Source organism: Pongo pygmaeus, chromosome 1, assembly GCF_028885625.2.
Source record: "Pongo pygmaeus isolate AG05252 chromosome 1, NHGRI_mPonPyg2-v2.0_pri, whole genome shotgun sequence".
NCBI classification, from domain to species: Eukaryota; Metazoa; Chordata; class Mammalia; order Primates; family Hominidae; genus Pongo; species Pongo pygmaeus.
The window spans coordinates 187,870,363-187,890,736 of record NC_072373.2 but is presented as its reverse complement, the minus strand read 5'-3'; the positions used below and the strand labels follow the sequence as shown (position 1 = coordinate 187,890,736).

The 20,374-nt window shown below is 45.5% G+C and overlaps 2 protein-coding genes across 4 annotated transcripts in view; one reads left to right on the top strand and one right to left on the bottom strand.

Annotated features, from left to right (window-relative positions):
* Positions 1–10,696, bottom strand: part of P3H1 (prolyl 3-hydroxylase 1) — a 19,761-nt gene extending 9,065 nt beyond the window's left edge. For 2 of the 3 annotated variants that reach the window (XR_008503215.2, XM_063657110.1), the window contains exons 1-5: positions 9,995–10,522; positions 5,789–5,941; positions 2,662–2,851; positions 2,313–2,444; positions 1,244–1,383 (exon numbers count right to left, since the gene is read on the bottom strand). Coding sequence is in view for 2 of the 3 variants with exons in the window: in XM_063657110.1 (XP_063513180.1) it covers positions 1,244–1,383; positions 2,313–2,444; positions 2,662–2,851; positions 5,789–5,941; positions 9,995–10,459 (1,080 nt within the window). In the remaining variant the exon portion in view is untranslated. Of the gene's footprint in view, positions 1–1,243; positions 1,384–2,312; positions 2,445–2,661; positions 2,852–5,788; positions 5,942–9,994 lie in introns of all 3 variants that reach the window. The other variant, XM_054492101.1, reaches the window with a different exon arrangement.
* Positions 10,658–20,374, top strand: C1H1orf50 (chromosome 1 C1orf50 homolog). The gene is made up of 5 exons (XM_054492122.2): positions 10,658–10,878; positions 10,997–11,112; positions 17,044–17,130; positions 18,210–18,341; positions 18,680–20,374. Exons 1-5 carry the CDS (start codon positions 10,800–10,802, stop codon positions 18,863–18,865), a joined length of 600 nt encoding a protein of 199 aa, XP_054348097.1. The 5' UTR covers positions 10,658–10,799; the 3' UTR covers positions 18,866–20,374.

Sequence of the window (20,374 nt, the reverse complement as noted above, 5' to 3'; positions counted from 1 at the left end):
AAAGGAGTCAATGAATCCTATGTCATCTACTATATTTACCTAAGAGGAAGAGAGACGTTTTCTCCTCAGGAGTTTACATTACTGGCTTCTGTCACCAAGTGCTATGTTATCTCATTTAACCCTCTCCAATGACCCTATAAGGCTGCTACGAAGCAAACCCCACTTCCATCCTTTATTCATTCGATGCTGATTTACTGAGTGTCAGCCATGTGTCTGGAGCTGTGCCTGCACTGGGGCCAAGCAGCGAACAGATTCCGGTCACCATTGACTGGCCACAAGCCACTGCACAAGTTACTTCATCTCTCAGATGCTAACAGTTCTCATCCCTAAAGTGGGAAGAAGAGTGCCGACCTTGCAGGGCGGCTGTGATGATTAAATGAGATGATGGATAGAGCCCACCTTGCACAGAGCTTCGCCTGGACAGGGGCTAAACAAATGTTAGTTACCTTCTTTCCAAAAGGGGACTTCTAGTTAAAAATGCTAGATTGGCCACGTGGGTTTATTTCCCCACTCCCCTCAGACTCCCCTTAATGGCCATAAGGAAGGCAGGGAAAAGGTATTAACCAAGCAAGACAAAAGAGACTGGAAGTGCCATCTTAAAGCCAGATGGTCACCATCTAGCGGCTAAAGAGGACAACTACAATGACAACCCACACGGAAGGGGCAGCAAGAGGCTGTTTCTACCGGAGGCTCTCAGACTCCAGAGCTCGGAAGGAAGAGCCTGGGTGTCTCCCTTCAGCGCAGCAGTCTTTGTGTTATACAGATATTTCTCCTGGTTTTGGAGAGAGACAGGGAAAATGCAGAAAGATGGGAGAGAACAAACAATGGCAGGAAGAAGAAGAGATGGGAAAGAAAATGGAGACAGAAAACAGGTGAGCAGAAAAAAAAAAACCCAGTATTAAGTGAAAAATGATAGATCTTGGCCAAATAATACCGAGTGTCCAAGTTAGGGGTACCAAGAGGGGAAAGAATATGCACACCGCGCAGTTCTGCGGGACTCAGAGAATAGACTTCTGGGCCCAGATAATGCTAACTGAGGCTCCTGTGTACTCCCTACACTCCCTCCCTGTGCTCCCTTCTCCTCTGAATAACAAGCTGAGTGAGTGAACTCACATCTGGCCCCGACGCTGACACCTGGCCCCTGCCCTGCACGTGCAGCGCTGACTCCCCTCTGCTACCCTACTCTTCCACCCTCAGGTCTGAGTTCAGCTGGCAGCTGTCATAACAGAAGGAAATCTCTCACCTCACGGGGGCCTATGGATCTAGTATGTTCTTCTCCAAGCATAGCTGCATAATAGGCCAAATTTTGGTTCATCACCTCGTCATTGGGGAAGAAGAGAAGATAGGTCTTGGCACATTCAACAGCCTGTGTATAATTCCCAACTGCAAAGTGGAAAGAAGAATGGCTGAGAGGAAAGAGTCAAAAGGAAAGGATCAAATCCTGGCACCAGGGACCACTTAGTGTTCAGTCTCCACAAAGCTTGAGGCAATGGCAGCATGACAAGGTGGTGCCGGCTGCTTAACATGACGGCCTGATTTCAGGGTCAGGAGTTATGGAATACACATAGAATGTGTGATTAATTTTAAGGTGAGGTGGTCAATGTCCTCAGGGCTGCCTAACAATGAAACAGAAAAGAATCAGAATTCTCTGCATGCCCACATCTTTTAAGATTTACAAATAATTCCAATACCCCTTAATATTTTGCCTCAATACACTCAATCATTAGATCAATTTCCCTGTCTTCCTACTTTCTTTTTTCTATAGATTTTCAGAAGACAGGGAAGATTACAATAGAAGATTGTCTCTTTGGCAAAATAGTTCTTGTTGATATTTGTTAGTCACCTCAATTCAACTGTAAATATTGTACACTCATCAATATGTTTGTAATGATTAGCACACAGTAGGAACTCTGCAAAGAGTTGGTTTTCTGGGTATTAACTGGCAGCCCCACAAAAGCATCAGTGCTATACCAGGGAGAGGGCTGGCAAATGTCTTCTGAGCTAGTTTAAACAGTGGCATATCCTTATTTTGCTATTAACTTTAATTCAAAAGCAAAAATAGATTACAAGTTATAGAAGGGACAAGAGATGAGGTCCTAAGTCTCCCTCCCCCAGCTTTTTGGGTTGCTGGTATTGGCTTCCTAGGCCAGTTGTTTATAACAAACTACCCAGGGATCACTTGGCATGGTGCCTCCCATAGCTACTGAAAGAAGCCAAACACCTTGAGGAAGTAAGTGGCTGTAATCCCTGCCCACCTTGCCTTTAGCTTCTTAGTTAGCCAGCAGAGAAAGAGGAAGGAAAGCAGGCCTTACTGTTATAGTAGGCAAACTGCAGATAATTATAATGCGATGGGAGGAAGTCTTCAAAGGGCTTCTCTCGACTTGGGTGGGAAGCAAGCTCGGTGACGCAGTTCTGCTTACAGCTGAGGACCTGGATATAATGATCTGAAAGGAATCAAAGAGAAGGAATAACTATGAGGTCACTCTTTAGGACTCAAATTCTGGTTAAGATGAACAAATTCAAATGGAAGCAATTTTTCATAAGCTTCTCAGATTTAATAAATTGAGGAATGAGGGTGAAGATTCCCCAATTGTATTATCAGATGGTGACCTTAGAGTTCCGGGAGGCCTGGCTGAAGGTCTGGCTCTGAACTGCACGCACCTGTGATGGCCTGGAAGAGGTCAGCGTTGTACTCAAGGTAGTTGTAGCCATCGTAGTCATAGGGCCCCTCGCAGAGGGCACGGCACTCCTCATAGGCCACAAAGTATTCTTGCAGCGCCGCCTCTAGGTGGGGCACAGCTTCCTGTGGCTGTTCCTCTGAGTAGAGTCGCACTCCCAGTCGAAATTCTTGCTACTGGGAAGAAGGAGCACTCACATGCAGGCCACAGAGAAGGAACCCTCTCTCTTTGCTCTCAGCCACCTTCACAGGGGTCCTAATTTTCCTGTTCCTCAGGTTATGGATGGCAAGGGGTGACCTGGGTACCACTATAAAATGAAGGCCTTTTGTAAATGGTCTTTACAAAACATTTAGCTCTGGAAATTTAAAAACATTTAGCTCTTTTTTTCTTTTTTTGAGACACAGTCTCACTCTGTTGCCCAGGCTGGAGGGCAGTGGCACCATCTCAGCTCACTGCAACCTCTACCTCCTGGGTTCAAGCGATTCTCTTGCCTCAGCCTCCCTCGTAGCTGGGATTACACCGTGCCCAGCTAATTTTTGTATTTTAGTAAAGATGGGGTTTCACCATGTTGGCCAGGCTGGTCTCGAACTCCTAATCTCAAGCAATCCTCCCACCTCGGCCTCCTAAAGTGCTGGGATTATAGGTGTGAGCCACTGTGCCTGGCCAAAAAACATTTAACTCTTAATCTGAATGAAAGATATCTGGGAGTTCATTATGATTTTCTTGTACTTTTCTTCCCCCCCTCCCCCAATTAGTGACAGATTCTTGGACTTTTTTTTTTTTTTTTGAGTCGGCATTTTACTCTTGTTGCCCAGGTTGGAGTGCAATGGTGCGATCTTGGCTCATCGCAACCTCCGCCTCCAGGGTTCAAGCAATTCTCCTGCCTCAGCCTCCAGAGTAGCTGGGATTACAGGTGTGCACCACCATGCCTGGCTAATTTTGTGTTTTTAGTAGAGATGGGGTTTTGTCATGTTGGTCTGGCTGGTCTCGAACTCTTGACCTCAGGTGATCTGCCTGCCTTGGCCTCCCAAAGTGCTGGGATTACAGGCATGAGCCACCGTGCCCGGCCCAGCTTCTTCCACTTTTTTGTAGGGCTAACGGTTTTCAAATAAACACAACTTACTTTTTGTTTTGTTTTGTTTTGAGACAGAGTCTTTTTTTTTTTGAGACAGACAGCCCAGGCTGGAGGGCAGTGGCGTGATCTCGGCTCACTGCAACCTCCACCTCCTGGGTTCCAGTGATTCTGGCGCCTCAGCCTCCTGAGAAGCTGGGATTATGGGCATACACCACCACACCTGGTTAATTTTTGTATTTTTAGTAGAGACAGGATTTCACCATGTTGGCCAGGCTGGTCTTGAACTTCTGGCCTCAAGTGATCCACTCACCTCGGCCTCCCAAAGTGCTGGGATTACAGGCGTGAGCCACCACGCCCGGCCGACACAACTTACTTTTTTTTTTTTTTTTTTTGTGATGGAGTCTCGCTCTGTCACCCAGGCTGGAGTGCAGTGGCGCAGTCTCGGCTCACTGCAACCTCTGCCTCCCGGGTTCAAGTGATTCTCCTGCCTCAGGCTCCTGAGTAGCTGGGAATACAGGCACACACCATCACGCTCAGCTGATTTTTGTATTTTTAGTAGAGACAGGGATTCACCATGTTGGGCAGGATGGTCTCGATCTCCTGACCTTGTGATCCGCCCGCCTTGGCCTTCCAAAGTGCTGGGATGACAGGTGTGACCCACTGCACCTGGCCACAACTTACTTTTAAAAGTCATTTTTTTTTTTTTTTGACTCTTGCTCTGTCACCCAGGCTGGAGTGCAGTGGTACAATCTTGGCTCACTGCAACCTCCGCCTTCCGGGTTCAAGCTATTCTCCTGCCTCCGCGTCAAGCAGCTGGGATTACAGGTGTCTGCCACCATGCCTGGCTAATTTTTGTATTTTTAGTAGAGATGGGGTTTCACCATATTGGCCAGGCTGGTCTCAAACTCCTGACCTCAAGTGATCCACCCACCTTGGCCTCCCAAAGTGCTGGGATTACAGGTGTTAGCCACTGCGCCTGGCCTAAAAGTCGTTCTTATATTGTTTCTAACATTCCTGTTTCATAATTAAAATGTAAGGAACCGTAAGTGCTCTATAAAATGCTATATCATCACAGACAGTCTCTCCTTTGGAACAGACTTTTCCTGCTAAACAAATAGAATAAGAACATTGAGGGATACTGTAACATTTATTGTAGTGAAAATCAAAAACATACATGACCAAAAAAATGTGACTAGTGAATTAATATAGTCTCTGCATAAGATGGACTATCTTGAAGCCATAAACAATTATGTTTTCAAATAAAACTGAAGACATGAGAAAAGACTCATGATAATAACGTTAGTTAAAAAATGATGATGGGGCTGGCCATGGTGGCTCACACCTGTAATCCCAGCACTTTGGGAGGCCAAGGCAGTAGGATCGCTCGAGGCCAGGAGTTTGAAATCAGCCTGGGCGACACAGTGAGACCCTGTCTCTACAAAAACTAAAAACAATAGCTGGGTGTGGTAGTGCACGCCTCTAGTCCCAGCTATTTGTGGGGCTGAGGCAGGAGGATCACTTGAGCCCAGGAGGTCAAGGCTGCAGTGAGCCATGATCACACCATTGCACTGTAGCCTGGACAACAAAGTGAGATCCTGCCTCAAAAAAAATTAAAAAGATGATAAAAAATGCATAAACAATATAACACCAAATTAGATGAAAAAAATTATATACGGAAGACTTAACAAATAGGGCAAAATATAAACTAGTTTTCTTAAGGTGGCGGTATTACAAATTACTTTTTGTTTTATACTTACCTACATTTCTACAATGTTATACAATGAACATTTATTACTTCTGTAATGTAATTAGAAAACAACCTTAGTAATGTCATTTAAAAAAAACAAAAAAATGCATGCCTGTAGTCCCAACTACTCTGGAGGCCGAGACTAGAGGGTCTCTTGAGTCCAGGAATTTGAGGTTACAGTGAGCTATGATCAAGCCACTGCACTCCAGCCTGGGTGACAGAGCAAGACTCTGTCTCTAAAATAAATTTAAAGAGAAAGAGAGAAAGAAAGGGATAAAGTTTTTTCACCATATGGGGTTGAGTCTCAAGATCCTTGAAGTCGGCCTCCTTCACTCCAGACATGGTTTGGTAATAGTCTAGGTTCTGCCGCATTTCCATGTGCTCAGGATTGCCCACGAAGAAGGTGTGTGCTGCGGCGACAGCTTTCTCCAACTTGTTGATCTAAGAATGAAGCAAGAGAAGGTAGGTAATGCTCACATCCAAACTCTGAACATTTGTGTCCACATGACCAGTCCACATAAACAGGAAATCCCTGCCTCCCTGAGCCCTCCACTCAGCATGCCCAGCCCCTGCCAGCCCCAGGAAGCACACCTATTGCAGGAACTACCCACGACAGATTAGGAGCACAGTGCCCTGGGCAGATTTGTAGCTCTTTCCCAAGTCAGATTTAGGGGTTCCCCAGATTATAGGAAGTAGCAATGTTCTATTTTAAAACAAAGGTCATATTGTATGGGGAGTGCTGTGAAAGACTGACTGCCCACATAATATGTTTTCATGCCAGGCGCCGTGGCTCAGGTCTATAATCCCAGCGTTTTTAGAGGCCGAGGCAGGTGGATCACTTGAGCTCAGGAGTTCAACACCAGTCTGGGCAACATGGTGAAACCCTGTCTTTACAAAAAATATAAAAATTACATGGTACTGTATGCCTGTAGTCCCAGCTACTCTGCAGGCTGAGGTGGGAGGACGCTTGGGCCTGGGAGGCAGAGGTTGCAGTGAGCCAAGATGGTGCCACAGCACTCCAGCTTGGGTGACAGAGCAGGACCCTGACTCAAAAAAAAAAGAATACATATATATATATTTCATGAATCAAATGTAATGCCTGAGCTGAAGAAATTCTGTGGCTTCAAGGATTTAGGGGTAGAGAAAAAAGAGCAGCTAACAGACTATGCCTAAGAATTTTCCTAGAAAAAAATTTTTTTTTTGCATAAAATAAAATGAATTTTTGAGACATTTAGGGAAAAGGTGGAGAGCTAAAAATTCTAAGGTCCTTTACTAAGTCCAGACATAGTATTTTCTGACTCAAAGCTCAGGGCTCATGAGGTTCAAACAAATAGCTCTAAGAAATCTGAGGGGGTGGTTGGGGGCCGTAGCTCATGCCTGTAATCCCAGCACTTTGGGAGGCCGAAGGGGGCAGATCTCTTGAGGTCAGGAGTTTGAGACCAGCCTGGCCAACATGGTGAAACCCCGTCTCTACTAAAAATACAAAAATTAGCTGGGCGTTGTGGTGCACACCCGTAATCCCAGCTTCCTGGGAGGCTGAGGCAGGAGAATCGCTTGAATCCGGGAGGCGGAGGTTACAGAGAGCCGAGATCACAGCACTGTACTCCAGCCTGGGTGACAGAGCAAGACTCTGTCTCAAAAAAAAAAAAAAAGAAATGCAAGGGGGAGAAATAGGCTACAGACCACAACAATGCCCACAGCAATGGACTCCAGCATGTCAAAGTAACACAGGTTTCATATATAGAATCCAAACAAATAAATCACTGATGATCTAGTAATTAACTATGTGGACACTGGTATCAAAGAGACCAGCCGTGGCCAGGCACGGGGGCTCACACCTGTAATCCCAGCACTTTGGGAGGCTGAGGCGGGCGGATCATGAGGTCAGGAGTTTGAGATCAGCCTGACCAACATGGTGAAACCCCGTCTCTACCAAAAATACAAAAAATAGCTGGGCGTGGTGGCGAGTGCCTGTAATCCCAGCTACTCAGGAGGCTGAGGCAGGAGAATCGCTTGAACCCAGGAGGCGGAGGTTGCAGTGAGCCGAGATCGCACTATTACACTCTAGCTTGGGCAACAAGAGTGAAACTCTGTCTCAAAAAAAAAGAAAAGAGGGCCGGGTGCGGTGGCTCACGCCTGTAATCCCAGCACTTTGGGAGGCTGAGGCAGGTGGATCACAAGGTCAGGAGATCGAGACCATCATGGCCAATATGGTGAAACCCCGTCTCTACTAAAAATACAAAAATTAGCTGGGTGTGATGGCACGTGCCTGTAATCCCAGCTACTCGGGAGGCTAAGGTAGGAGAATCACTTGAACCAGAAAACCAGAAGTCAGAGGTTGCAGTAAGCCGAGGTCGCCACTGCACTCCAGCCTGGCAACAGCGAGACTCCATCTCGAAAAAAAAAAAAAAGAAAACAAAGAAAAGAAAGAAAGAAAGAAAGAAAAGAGACCGGCCAGCAGCACATCTGGGCTTAATGACTCACTGACTGGCTGGGCAGTAGACAAGATACTTAAAGTTTACTTTCTAAACTCAGTTTCCCTAATCTATCATCTGGAGACAGCATTCTCTAGCTATCTCCTAGCATTGTTGAGAGTTCAACGAGATAATATGCAGCCTGTAATACATGGTGCTGGGCACAGATTAAGTGCTCAATAAATTTTAGGTGGTATGATTAATATGCTAAGAAAACTTATTTTCTTATCAATGGTACTAGTAAAGGCACACTAAAGGAGTCAGCCCTGGTTAGGTGACCCAAGGTAAATAACTCCCCATCTCTGTACCTCAGTTTCTTTAACTGTAAAATTAGAAATTTTCTCAGGTCTGTCCCTTTTATGGAATTACTCTATCTCTTGTGTCTTTCAGCGCTGCTCCTGCCTTTCTCTGTTCTCCCTCATGTCCTCACTCCTCTCTCCACCCCCAGCCTTCTTTACTCCCTAAGCACTGAGATACTTAACCTCCTCTCTTGTGGACAAATGCCTGTCTCCTAATCATGTGCCACCACCTTCTCCTTCTTCCAAGGCTCATTCACCATGGCTTTCAGAATAAGCATTTTAAAACCCAAATCTGAGGATGGCTCCCTGCAGTCCGCAGAATTCTCTTCCAAATCTGGCCTCACTGACCTTTCTAGCCTCCTCTCCTACTACTCCCCACACACATCTCGACATTGCAATCACAACAGTTCATTTTTTTTCCTGAATACATCGTGCTTTGGTTCTACTTTTCTCTCTATCTGGAGGAGCCTTCTTTCCTCTCCCCCTGGCAATACTTAGGACAGGCTTCAATATTACCTCTTCTTTGAAGTCTAATTTCTCTGAGATAAAGCTAGAGTCTCCCTCCTTTGTGCTCCCACAGCCCTAAGTATATGCCCTTGCAGTAGCCCTTACTACAGTAACTCTTAACAGCAAAGCAAGACAAAGCAAAGACGTTAGTCGAGTATTTAATTACTTGTACAAGAACTGGAATGCAGTAGGTATGCAATACATGTTTGTCAAATAGTTTTAGAAAGTGCTATGATGAAGCGACATAACCAAAGGCATAACGCAATTATTTTGATTTCAAGTCCAGCGCTCTTCCGAGTAACTAGGAAAAATGAGGGGAACTGTGTAGGCAGAATGCTGTGCAGGGGTGGAAATCTGAGGTCCCCAAGAGTCTCTAAGTCTTTCTTTAGGTCGAATCGAAGGTCTTTTAAACTACAGATACAACAGATACAATGCACAACTCTTTCTCCCCCCACCCCCAATACAGTGGGACTAACAACAGCATCTACCTGACAAGATATTGTGAAGATTAGGGCAAATGCGTTAATAAATGCAAACTGCTTAAAATAGTGCCTGGAAGTATGTGCTGGCTATCATCATCATCATCATCATCATCGTCACCATCACCACCACCAAACAAGCCTGGAACGCTCCAAGCCCAAGTGTACACTTGGACACATGGCACTCTGGCATTCCTAAAAATACTCATTTTCTTTGTAAACCTGGCAGACTAGCCAGAGGGTCCTCCCCCACACACACACAGAAAGGGCCAGGCAGCCCCTGCTGGCGACGTGGCAACCTCACATCCTGAAAGAGAGCTGCTGAATTAAACAGCAGGAAAAGCACCACTGGAAAACCAACCGGAAGGGAGATACTGTAGACCGCTACTAGCTTCTCACTCGGACACTTACAATGACATCAGGATGGGAGACCCAAACTGCCGCTTTAATTCCTTCCAGGAGATTTCCCAGGGAACAAAATGACCATGAGTTTTGCTTGGCCTGTGCCCTAACCCCAGGCTGGACCTTTGGGGTTAGCATCTGCCCATGCGAACTGGGCGAGGAAGGTCTCCTGCCAGGGAGCAGCTCTCCCCAGCTCCGAGGAGAGCTCCCCAGCCAGGAGGCCACTTTCCCCTCCCTGCAGACACTTCCCCGATCCCCCAAGTTCCCCAGGTCCCCTGCAACACTCCTCTCCCCAGAAGGACCCCGGCCGCCTGGCTCCGGGAAGGTCTGCACCTTGAAGTAGGCGACCTGCAGGTAATTGTAGGGGCTCCGCTTGCGGAACTCCAGCTCCATCTCTTCGCTAAGCGAGTGGGCGGCGGGCGGCCCGAGGCAGCGGCGCAGGCAGGCGGCGCGGCGCAGGAGGCCCCCGAAGAAGCTCAGGTCGCGCAGGGCGGCGGCGCCCGAGGCCTGGGCCGGGCTGGGGGACCAGTCGGGGTCCAGCTCCCACGGCAAGTCGGCGGCACACTGGGTGCGGCAGCGCAGGCGAAGGGCGCGGAGGGCTGCCCGGGAGCGCAGCGCCCGTTCCATGCTCAGGACCACCCCGGGCCAGTCCCCGCGCGCGTAGGCTGCGGTCCCCTCGGCGAAGAGCAGATCAGGCGTCACCATGCCCCATCCTGCCTCGGACTCGACCTCGGCTTGGGAGGCAGCGGCCACGAGAGCCAGCAGTGTGGTCAGCAGCTTCAACACGCGTGCCGCCATCGCTCCCCTAGACCTAACGGGACCGCCAGCCACCCGCCACGGAGGCCGGAGTCCCACCCCCGGCGAAGGCCCGCCCCCGGGCAAAGCCCCACCTCCCAAGCCGGGCGGCGCATGCCCACGAGGCTTGCACCGCCTCTTTTCCTTTCAGTCAACCCGGATCCCCCCGCTGGCCCTCAGCGAATCCCGGCGCGTCAGTCGGAGCCCCGCCTCCGAGCTCAGGCCTTGCTCAGTCGAACTGTCGCCCAGTAGACAAGAAAGACGGAAGCTCCGCCCACGCGCCTTTATGCGCAGGCTCTTCCGACTCGCCCAGCCCAGGGAGTGGGGAGGATAAGGCGCTGTCATGGAGGACGCCGCCGCGCCGGGGCGGACCGAGGGGGTCCTTGAAAGGCAAGGAGCGCCGCCAGCTGCAGGCCAGGGAGGTATGCGGGGCGGGAGTCAGCAGGGGGAAGTCAGCCCCCGCGAGGCAGCCGGTCTCGGGGCTCCGCGGGAGGCCGACGGCGGGAGCTCACGGCTTGTGTTCCTGGGTGTGTGTCGCAGGAGCCCTGGTGGAGCTCACCCCGACTCCCGGCGGCCTGGCCCTGGTGAGCCCCTACCACACCCACCGGGCCGGGGACCCCTTAGACCTCGTGGCGCTCGCAGAGCAGGTGCAGAAGGTGAGGAGGCGCGGCCGGGGCAGCGAATAACCATCTTCGTTCACGTTGTGCTCTGCGTCTTTCGGCTCAGACTTCACTACCACCTATGGTGGGGGTGGCATTTGCTCTTGTCTCCATTTTACAGACGAGTAAAGCCGACTGTCATTGTGAGTCGGTGGCCTGATTCGAATGACCTTCTGGGACCAACTGCAACTTGAGTGCCCATAATCTTCCTTCGTGGGAAGGTTTACACAACACTTTAGTGTTCATTATTTCATTTGCACTTTAGGACAGCCTTGTGAGGTAGGCAGTACAGAGTTATTCTTTCCATTTGACACAAAGAAAAAGTTCTTCGGGAAGTTTCAAGGTCCGCTTATTTTAAGCTGCTTCGCATAAGATCTTTGTTACCTGAGAGTTTAAACATCTTCTAGCAGGGCAAGGACTCCAAGTTTAGTCCTCATTAAACACAGTATTCCCAAGCCCAGTGTTTATATATGGATGGCCAAAATAAGTCAAATAAGGAGGAAATGTGAAATAATGGAAAAAACACTGGAAGTTTGGACACATGAGTATTAATCCCACTTTTGATACTAACTTGCCGTGCGACTTAAGGCAGATTACTTCTCTCTGGACCTTAACTATTTTATCTATGAAGTGAAAGGTTTGAAGTAGGAGAGCTCCAAAATCTAAAGTTTTGTCATTATTCAATGAAAAACCAGATTCCTTCTTATCTCTTATCAAGACTTCCAATTGTACACCCTCTTCAGTGTGCACAGATGGAGGGTCCTGCTGTTTTAAAAATTATGATGGCCCCTTATCCCTGTATACACTATCAGATTTGGCCTTGATTATGTTCCAAAGTCTTTGCTTTGCTTAAAATTATTTAATGTGCTCAAATTCCCTCACATCTCTTTTTTTTTCAATGATCCTAGAAATCCTTCGAATCCTTTTTTTTTTTTAAATTAAGAAAAATTCAGATACGCAGGAAAGCTCCTTTAATTCAAAACTTGGCTTGCTTCTTTTTGAAGAGCTGGGGAGCAAAGTGCAACTTTTATGGATTAAGAGAATATGCATCTAGTTAATCAGATTACTCTTATTGGGAGGGAGGTTGGTAGGGACAGAATCTTGTGCACACAACATATTCATGTGCTATTGAATGACTATCATGTTTGTTACAATGGCCTGAACAGATGGAAGAAAGAACACAGTTTTTGTCTTTCATCCTATAATCTTGTGAAATACAGAGGATGCATTATTATGCTGCCTCTGTTTCCCCAATACAATCTGTATTTGAGAAGCTGAAGAAAAAAAAACTTTAGAGACAAACAAATTGAATCAAACATATTTACTATCTAAAATGTACTTTTTGGCCAGGTGCCGTGGCTCACACTTGTAATCCCAGCACTTTGGGAGGCCAAGGTGGGTGGATCATTTGAAGTCAGGAGTTCGAGACCAGTCTGGCCAACATGGTGAAACCTCGTCTCTACTAAAAGGTGTGGTGGCTCATGCCTGTAGTCTCAGCTATTCGGGAGGCTGAGGCACGAGAATTGCTTGAGCCCAGGAGACAGAGGTTGCAGTGAGCCGAGATTGCACCACTGCACTCCAGGATTGGTGACAGAGTGAGACTCTTAAAAAAAAAAAAAAAAAAAATGAGGCTGGGTGTGGTGGCTCACGCCTGTAATCTTAGCACTTTGGGAGGCTAAGGCAGGAGGATTGCCTGAGCTTAGGAGTTGGAGACCAGCCTGGGCAACATGGTGAAACCCTGTCTCTACTAAAATACAAAAATTAGCCGGGCATGGCGGTGTGTGCCCGTAGTCCGAAGCTACTCCGGAGGCTGAGGCGGGAGAATTGCTTGAACCTGGGAGGCAGAGGTTGCAGTGAGCTGAGATCACACCACTGCACTCCAGCCTGGGTGACAGAGCAAGTCTTAAAAAAAAAAAAAGGGGGGGTGGGCTGGGTGCAGTGGCTCATGCTTGTAATCTGAGCACTTTGGGAGGCCAAGGCAGGCGGATCACGAGATCAGGAATTCAAGACCAGCCTGGCCAACATAGTGAAATCCTGTCTCTACTAAAAATACAAAAAATTAGCCGGGCATGGTGGCAGACGCCTGTAATTCCAGCTACTCATGAGGCTGAGGCAGGAGAATCACTTGAACCTGGGAGGGAGATGTTGCAGTGAGTGGAGATTGTGCCACTTCACTCCAGCCTGGGTGACAGAGTGAGACTCCGTCTCAAAAAAAAAAAAAAAAAGTACTTTTTTAGCAGGACTGACCCAGGTATTGGTGTGTGTTCAGAAAGCTCAGGAGGCCTGGTATTAAGGCATGAATTTTGGAATCTGATGTGTGTTCAGATCCTTTGCTGTTTATTATCTGTGAAACCTTGGACAGGTTGCTTCGTGTCTGTGAGTCTTAATGGCTAAAATGAGGAAGTAAGGTTATCATCTCCAGCTTCATAAAGGTGTTGTGAGAAGTAAATGAGATGAATGTAAAGGTCCTCAGAGTAGTTAAGGCCAGGGTTAGTGCTTAGTAGTTGTAGGTACTCTTCCCTTCCTTTCTTTTTTATGAGGCTCTTTTGTTTTTAAGTTGTTTGTGAAATATTTTGCATTTTTTGTGTGTTTTTTGTTTCTTTTTTCCTTTTTTTGGACCTCAGCCTAATCCATATTTTGCATTTTGTATTAACTCTTCAAAATATAAATTCAAATTTTGTTTATGAGATTTACTGCTAACACCTTAAGAAAAGGGAGGGTTATTATAAGGCCACCCCTAACCTGGAACTACCTTAGCTCTAGAAATACCTACTCTCTCCTTGGCCATATATGGCTCCTCCTTTCTTTCTTTCTTTTTTTTTTTGAGATGGAGTTTCGCTCTTGTTGCCCAGGCTGGAGTGCAATGGCGCCATCTTGGCTCACTGCAACCTTCGCCTACAGAGTTCAAGCAATTCTCCTGCCTCAGCCTCCCGAGTAGCTGGGATTATAGACATGTGCCACCATGCCTGGCTAATTTTGTATTTTTAGTAGAGGCAGGGTTTCTCCATGTTGGTCAGGCTGGTCTCAAACTCCTGACCTCAGGTGATCCACCCGCCACGGCCTCCCAAAGTGCTGGGATTACAGGTGTGAGCCACCACGCCTGGGCTTTCATTCTTGGAACAAAATGCAAATTCTTTTACCATGGGCTACAAGACTGCACAATCTGGTCTCTGCTCTCTTTTTAAACCCTGTTCTACACATTGCCCATCACTAACTACTCTTCAGCTGCACTGGCCTCAAATGCCTGCAAACTTTTTTTTCCAGCTTTTTGCATGGTCGGTCCTCTCCTTTCATTTAGACCCAAGTCAAATGTTATATCCTTAGTGAGGCCTTCTTGTCTGAAGAAGACCGTACCCTACCCCATCCAAATGACAGTATTATTAAATTGAATTCAAATACCTCTAGGCTACATATACTTTCCAATTCCCCACCACTCCCTATTATTAAACTTCATAAAAATGAAGTAGCTTTTTTACTTAACTCATTTGTTATCTTTAACCTGCTTCTATGATATAATTGTGGTTATTTCCTTCATAATAGTGCATTGTTATGAGTACATATAATATTAGCTTTAATCATCTTTACTTTTTGGTATCTATTACTCACTGGAGCTGTGCTTTAGGTAGCCACTAGCAACATTATGTCTGTTAAACACTTGTGTTACGTTGTTAGTGTGGCTGAGGAACCGAATTTTGTATTTTATTTGATTTTAATTAATTTGAATTTAAAAAACCTGATAATTACTTCAATTATTGGAACTCAAGTATATTGGAACAATTTGAGTATGTGAATCAACTTTTTCACATATAAATTTTATTAAGTTTAAATACAGATGAAGTATTTCTGATGAAAATTTAGCATCCAAATTGAGATGTGCTGTGAGTACAAAATAAACACTATATTTTGAAGGCTTAATATCAAATGCGAAATATGGATTAGACTGAGAAGGACCAAAAAAAGAAAAACAAAAAATGCAAAATATTTCATGAACAACTTACAAATAGTGATTACATGTTAAAATGAAAATGTTTTTGATATATTAGGTTAAGTAAAATGTATTAGCTGAGCACGGTGGCTCATGCCTGTAATCCCAGCACTTTGGGAGGCTGAGGCAGGCATATTACTTGAGGCCAGGAGTTCGAGGCCAGCCTGGCAAACATGGCAAAACCCCATCTCTACTAAAAATAAAAAAATTAGCAGGGCATGGTGATGCATGCCTGTGGTCCCAGCTACTCAGGAGGCTGAGGTGCAAGATTCACTTGAACCCGGGAGTTGGAGGTTGCAGTGAGCCACTGCACCACTGCACTCCAGCCTCTGTGACAGAGTGAGACTCTGCCTCAAAAAAAGAAAACAAAAAAAAAAGTATTGTTAGAATTAATTTACTATCAACGTGGCTACTAGAAAATTTAAAATTTTATATGCAACTTGCCTCATATTTCTGTTGAACGGTATTAGACTTGACTTGCCATCTTGGCAAAAGCAGGGACTTCTCTTTCCTGTTTGCCAGTACACCCAGTGCCTAGTGTGGTGTCTGACACACAGTAGCTGCCTAATATACATCTGTGGGACAGATAAATGACTCAGTTTACTTGTGTGGTTTCTGTTCACTCATAACACTGGTTTATACCTGAACTTTGCCTTAAGACTCCTCAACTAACCAGCAAATTCTCTTTAATATTTCTTAGTTGAAGTTCTAGTTTAATCTCCTCATTTCTTTACCTTAATTGTGTATAATCAGCTTTTCTTAAAAGTAAGGTGGAAGTTTTTGACAGATTTCTATTGCCTGAGTGGTAATCCTTCCCAGCACATGAATTTGTCACATTAGTCTCTCCTAGCTTTGAGAATTTATTTTAAGAAATGTCCTGGCTGGGCTCAGTGGCTCACGCCTGTCATCTTAGACCTTTGGGAGGCCGAGGTGGGCGGATCACCTGAGGTCAGAAGTTCGAGACCAGCCTGGACAACATGGTGAAACCCTGCCTCTACTAAAAATACAAAAATTAGCTGGGCATGGTGGTGGGCACCTGTAATCCCAGCTACTCGGGAGGCTGAGGTTAGAGAATTACTTGACTCCAGGAGGCAGAAGTTGCAGTGAGCCGAGATTGTGCCATTGCACTCCAGCCTGGACAATAAGAACGAAAACTGTCTGGAAAAAAAAAAAAATTTCCATTGCCTTCAGTTGCACATGACAGGCAGTCTTGTGTGTACATTATAACTCTGTTTCAGGTCCACATCATAATGCAGTCTTTTAAAATACGTTTTAAGTAATAATTAGAAATGCACATATAAATTAAAATTTAAGTGGTTGTGATGTAAATAACTGAGGAAATGGTCAGATTAACGCATACTTTCTCAGTTCTGGGGGTGTGGGGGTCACACAGAAAAACCCAAATACTTTCTATGTGTATCTAGATTTCTACCTTAGCAGATGATAAGGGCCAGATCACAAGTGTCTTTTAATTATTTAAAATCCATCCCTGATTTCACAAGTGTTTAAACATGAGAAAATGGAGACCTGAGAAATGTGTGGTGTTTGTTAGGTAAAGATAGCAGGAGGAAAAATGGATTGGTTGGAGGAGAGGATATATTCAGTATATTTGGTAGCAGGAGAGAGAGAGAGAAAGAGAGAAGGCATGTTGGAGAACCAAAGAAGTTCAGTGTAACTGCAGTTCATAGTGAAGGGGTGGAAAGCTATGGGAAATAGAAGACAGCACTTAACTCTGTGGTGTGGAGTCATGTCAGGGTGGCCTTCTCATGACAGTGCTATCTGAGTGGGGCCTCGGATGAGTGGGAGGCTATGGGGCAGTGGCGAGAATGGGAAAAATATTTTAGGCAGAAGCAAAATATTAACATAACCCTGGGATCAAGATAAGAACATCATAGAAGTCTTTTCCTCTTTCAACCCACAGTTTAGTTTTTTCTCACCTGTAGGCTGATGAATTCATCCGAGCAAATGCCACCAACAAGCTGACAGTCATAGCTGAGCAAATCCAACATTTGCAAGAACAAGCCAAGAAGGTAAGGAATGACTGTTAGACAGGCTTTCATTTTCTTTATTTAGTTCTCAGGATTGGCTGAACTTGTTTATAATCATTATGACTTTTTATGTCTTTAATACCTCCTAGAAATGTAGAGGTGTTGAGTAAAATAGAAGGAATAAGCTTAAGAGGTTAAGTATAAGTTTTTGTTTGTTTGTTTTTGAGACAGAGTTTTGCTCTTGTTGCCCAGGCTGGAATACAGTGGCATGGTCTCAGCTCACTGCAGCTTCCGCCTCCCGGGTTCAAGCGATTCTCCTGTCTCAGCCTCTCAGGTAGCTGGGATTACAGGTGCCTGCCACCACACCCTGCTAACTTTTGTATTTTTAGTAGAGATGGGGTTTCGCCATGTTAGCCAGGCCTGTCTTGAACTCCTGACCTCAGGTGATCTGCCTGCCTCAGCCTCCCTTGTTTTGTTTTTTCCAGGAAAAGGTTTCATGAGGTAAAGCATTTTAACAGGGGAATATGTTTTCATTTATAAAAGAAATGTACTTAGCACAGAAAAATAGGAAAGAAACCTAAAAGTTACCCAGGGTCATTAATGCTCAACATTTTGAAATAACTTTTTTTTGAGATAGGGTATCACTGTATCACCCAGGCTGGACTGCAGTGGTGTAGTCTCGGCTCACTGCAACCTCTGCCCCCTGGGCTCAAGTGATCCTCTAGCCTCAGCCTCCCAAGTAGTTGGGAGTACAGGCATATGCCACCATACCTGGCTAATTTTTTGTATTTTTAGTAGAGACAGGGTTTTGCCATGTTGCCCAAGCTGGTCTCCTGAACTCAAGTGATCCACCTGCCATGGCGTTCCAAAGTGCTAGGATTACAGGCATGAATCACTGTGCCTGGCTTGAAATATAATTTTTCTAAAGGCATTTTTACAGCATAGCAGCATAGTCTAATTTTTGTTTCTTCAGAATAATATGGATCTCAGAAGTGATTCATTGCTATGGGGGAGCAAGATCCTAAGCACTGAATGGTTTCCAAATTTTAATTGGGATGATCACCAAATGTGGGTGCCTGTTATCTCCAATATCTAATTTGTTACATATCTGTGATTCATAGGTACTGGAAGATGCTCACAGAGATGCCAACCTGCACCATGTAGCTTGTAATATAGTGAAAAAACCTGGCAACATTTACTACCTCTATAAACGGGAGAGTGGTCAGCAGTATTTTTCCATCATTTCTCCAAAGGTAAGAACATACATTGTTTGCCCAAAAATCTACTCCAGCCTCTGAGAAATTCTTGGTATATGTGTGAAAATGTAGACATGTGGATTGGTATATGGTTTCTTAGAAAATTGGAGGTGATGTGAGCCCAGACATGACTCTAAAAAATATACCTGTGCTTAAATTATTTCACTCATTTTCTTGATTAAGGGAGGGACCTGATGTGTAAGGTAACTGCTTTCCAAAGGTTGTTCTGACTAGTATGAAGTGAAAAGCCAAAAAAGATTGTGGCATGATTAGGAAATGAGCTCAGTTTGTTTACAGCCCTCCCTGATGGGAACTGCCTCCTTTGCCTTCTCTAGGAATGGGGGACAAGTTGTCCACATGACTTCCTTGGTGCCTACAAACTACAACATGACTTGTCCTGGACTCCGTATGAGGACATTGAGAAGCAAGATGCTAAAATCGGCATGATGGACACGTTGCTAAGCCAGTCAGTGGCCCTGCCTCCATGCACTGAACCCAACTTCCAGGGACTGACTCACTGAGAGTGGGCTCTGACAAACAGCTCTCACAGGACCTGGCTGTCAACCTCCTTGTTGCCCCCATTGTTGCCTTGAGAATTGAGGACATGTAGGTGAATCACAAACTTCTTGGAAAGAGACCCTGTGTGAATGTAAATGCTGTCATTATGACTTTTAATTGGGATGGGAATAATCATTGAGACAGAGTCACTGTCTTTTGGGATCCTCTTTGGACACAGATACCCAAGTCAGTCAGTTTCAGAGTGTTGGCCAATGTACTTTCCTTCTTCCTCTCCATCACTTCTTCCCTTAAGTTAAAGTGTTAGAGAAGACCTTCTTCCCAGAAAAAGGTTGGTGGATTGTTCTCTAGAGAGAACTGTTTTCAGTCTTTTTTTTTTAAATATATATATAACTGGTAGTATTTAACATTGGGGTTGAGGCTGTCTCACAGTTGGTGCAACTCCAGTTTAAAATTCATCTGGGAACGAGAATGTTGAGTAATGGAGGGTGATTTAAAAAACCACAACAACAACAACAACAAAACCCTTGGCTTGGCTGGACCAGAGAGTGTGTGATTCTGGGATTTCTGTGCTGTTGATGAGGTTTGTCTTGCCCCTTTTGCTCTCTCTGCCTTGCTAGAGTAACTGAGAATCTGAGGCAGCAAAGGCCAGGTTTGGGGAGAGTCAACTTTGAAACTCACAAATTTCAGACTTGGAAGAGACATTGGATGCTGCCACTAATCATTATAGAATCCACTGTGTAGTCTCCCAAGGAGGAGATCCCAGGCTCAGTCACCTGCAGCAGAACAAACCCATCTAAATAGCTACTTAACACTGTGGAAGAGAGTAAGGCAGTAGAGTGAGAAACAAGAAAAACAGCCAAATTGTTGACTGTGAGTTAACTCAGATTGAAATTCATTTTGACCAGAATTATTCAAGAACTTAACAGGGTTTTGGCAAAATTACTGTAGTTCTTATTCTGACTAGGCTCTTGTAGGACTCTACCTTCTTTCCTATCTGTTTGGTGGAATTAGCTAAGTTTATGGATTATTTAGCATGGCTATAATCTATTGCAATATGCTGTAAAAGGAGGGAGAGATGTGTACTTGAACTGACAATTGGCCAAATTTCTCTCTGTGAATGGATGTTCCTGATGCTGATCTGCTTGGTAATACCCTCCCCCGCCGCCCCCCCCGCCCCCCCGCCCCCAAAATTCATGGTCTTTCCTCATAAACTGTATTTCTTGTGAGCTGTAAATGGTCCACCTAAGGCCTAGCACAGGATGGGGCTAGAATCTAACAAGCTCACTCAGATGATACTTGGTCACTCAGTTCACATGGGAATGCTCTTTGGACTCAGCTGCAGAGGTCTTTTGCTGGGGTGCTGCAGAGCCGGATGGAAGAGACATTAGTGGTACAGTAGTGGATTCTGACTACAGAAAGTTTCCCAGGTTTTCAGAAGGTTCTGACCTGCATGATGATGACACATTTTGAATAGGTGCTTTATTAGTTACAAATAAACAAATTACTACAAA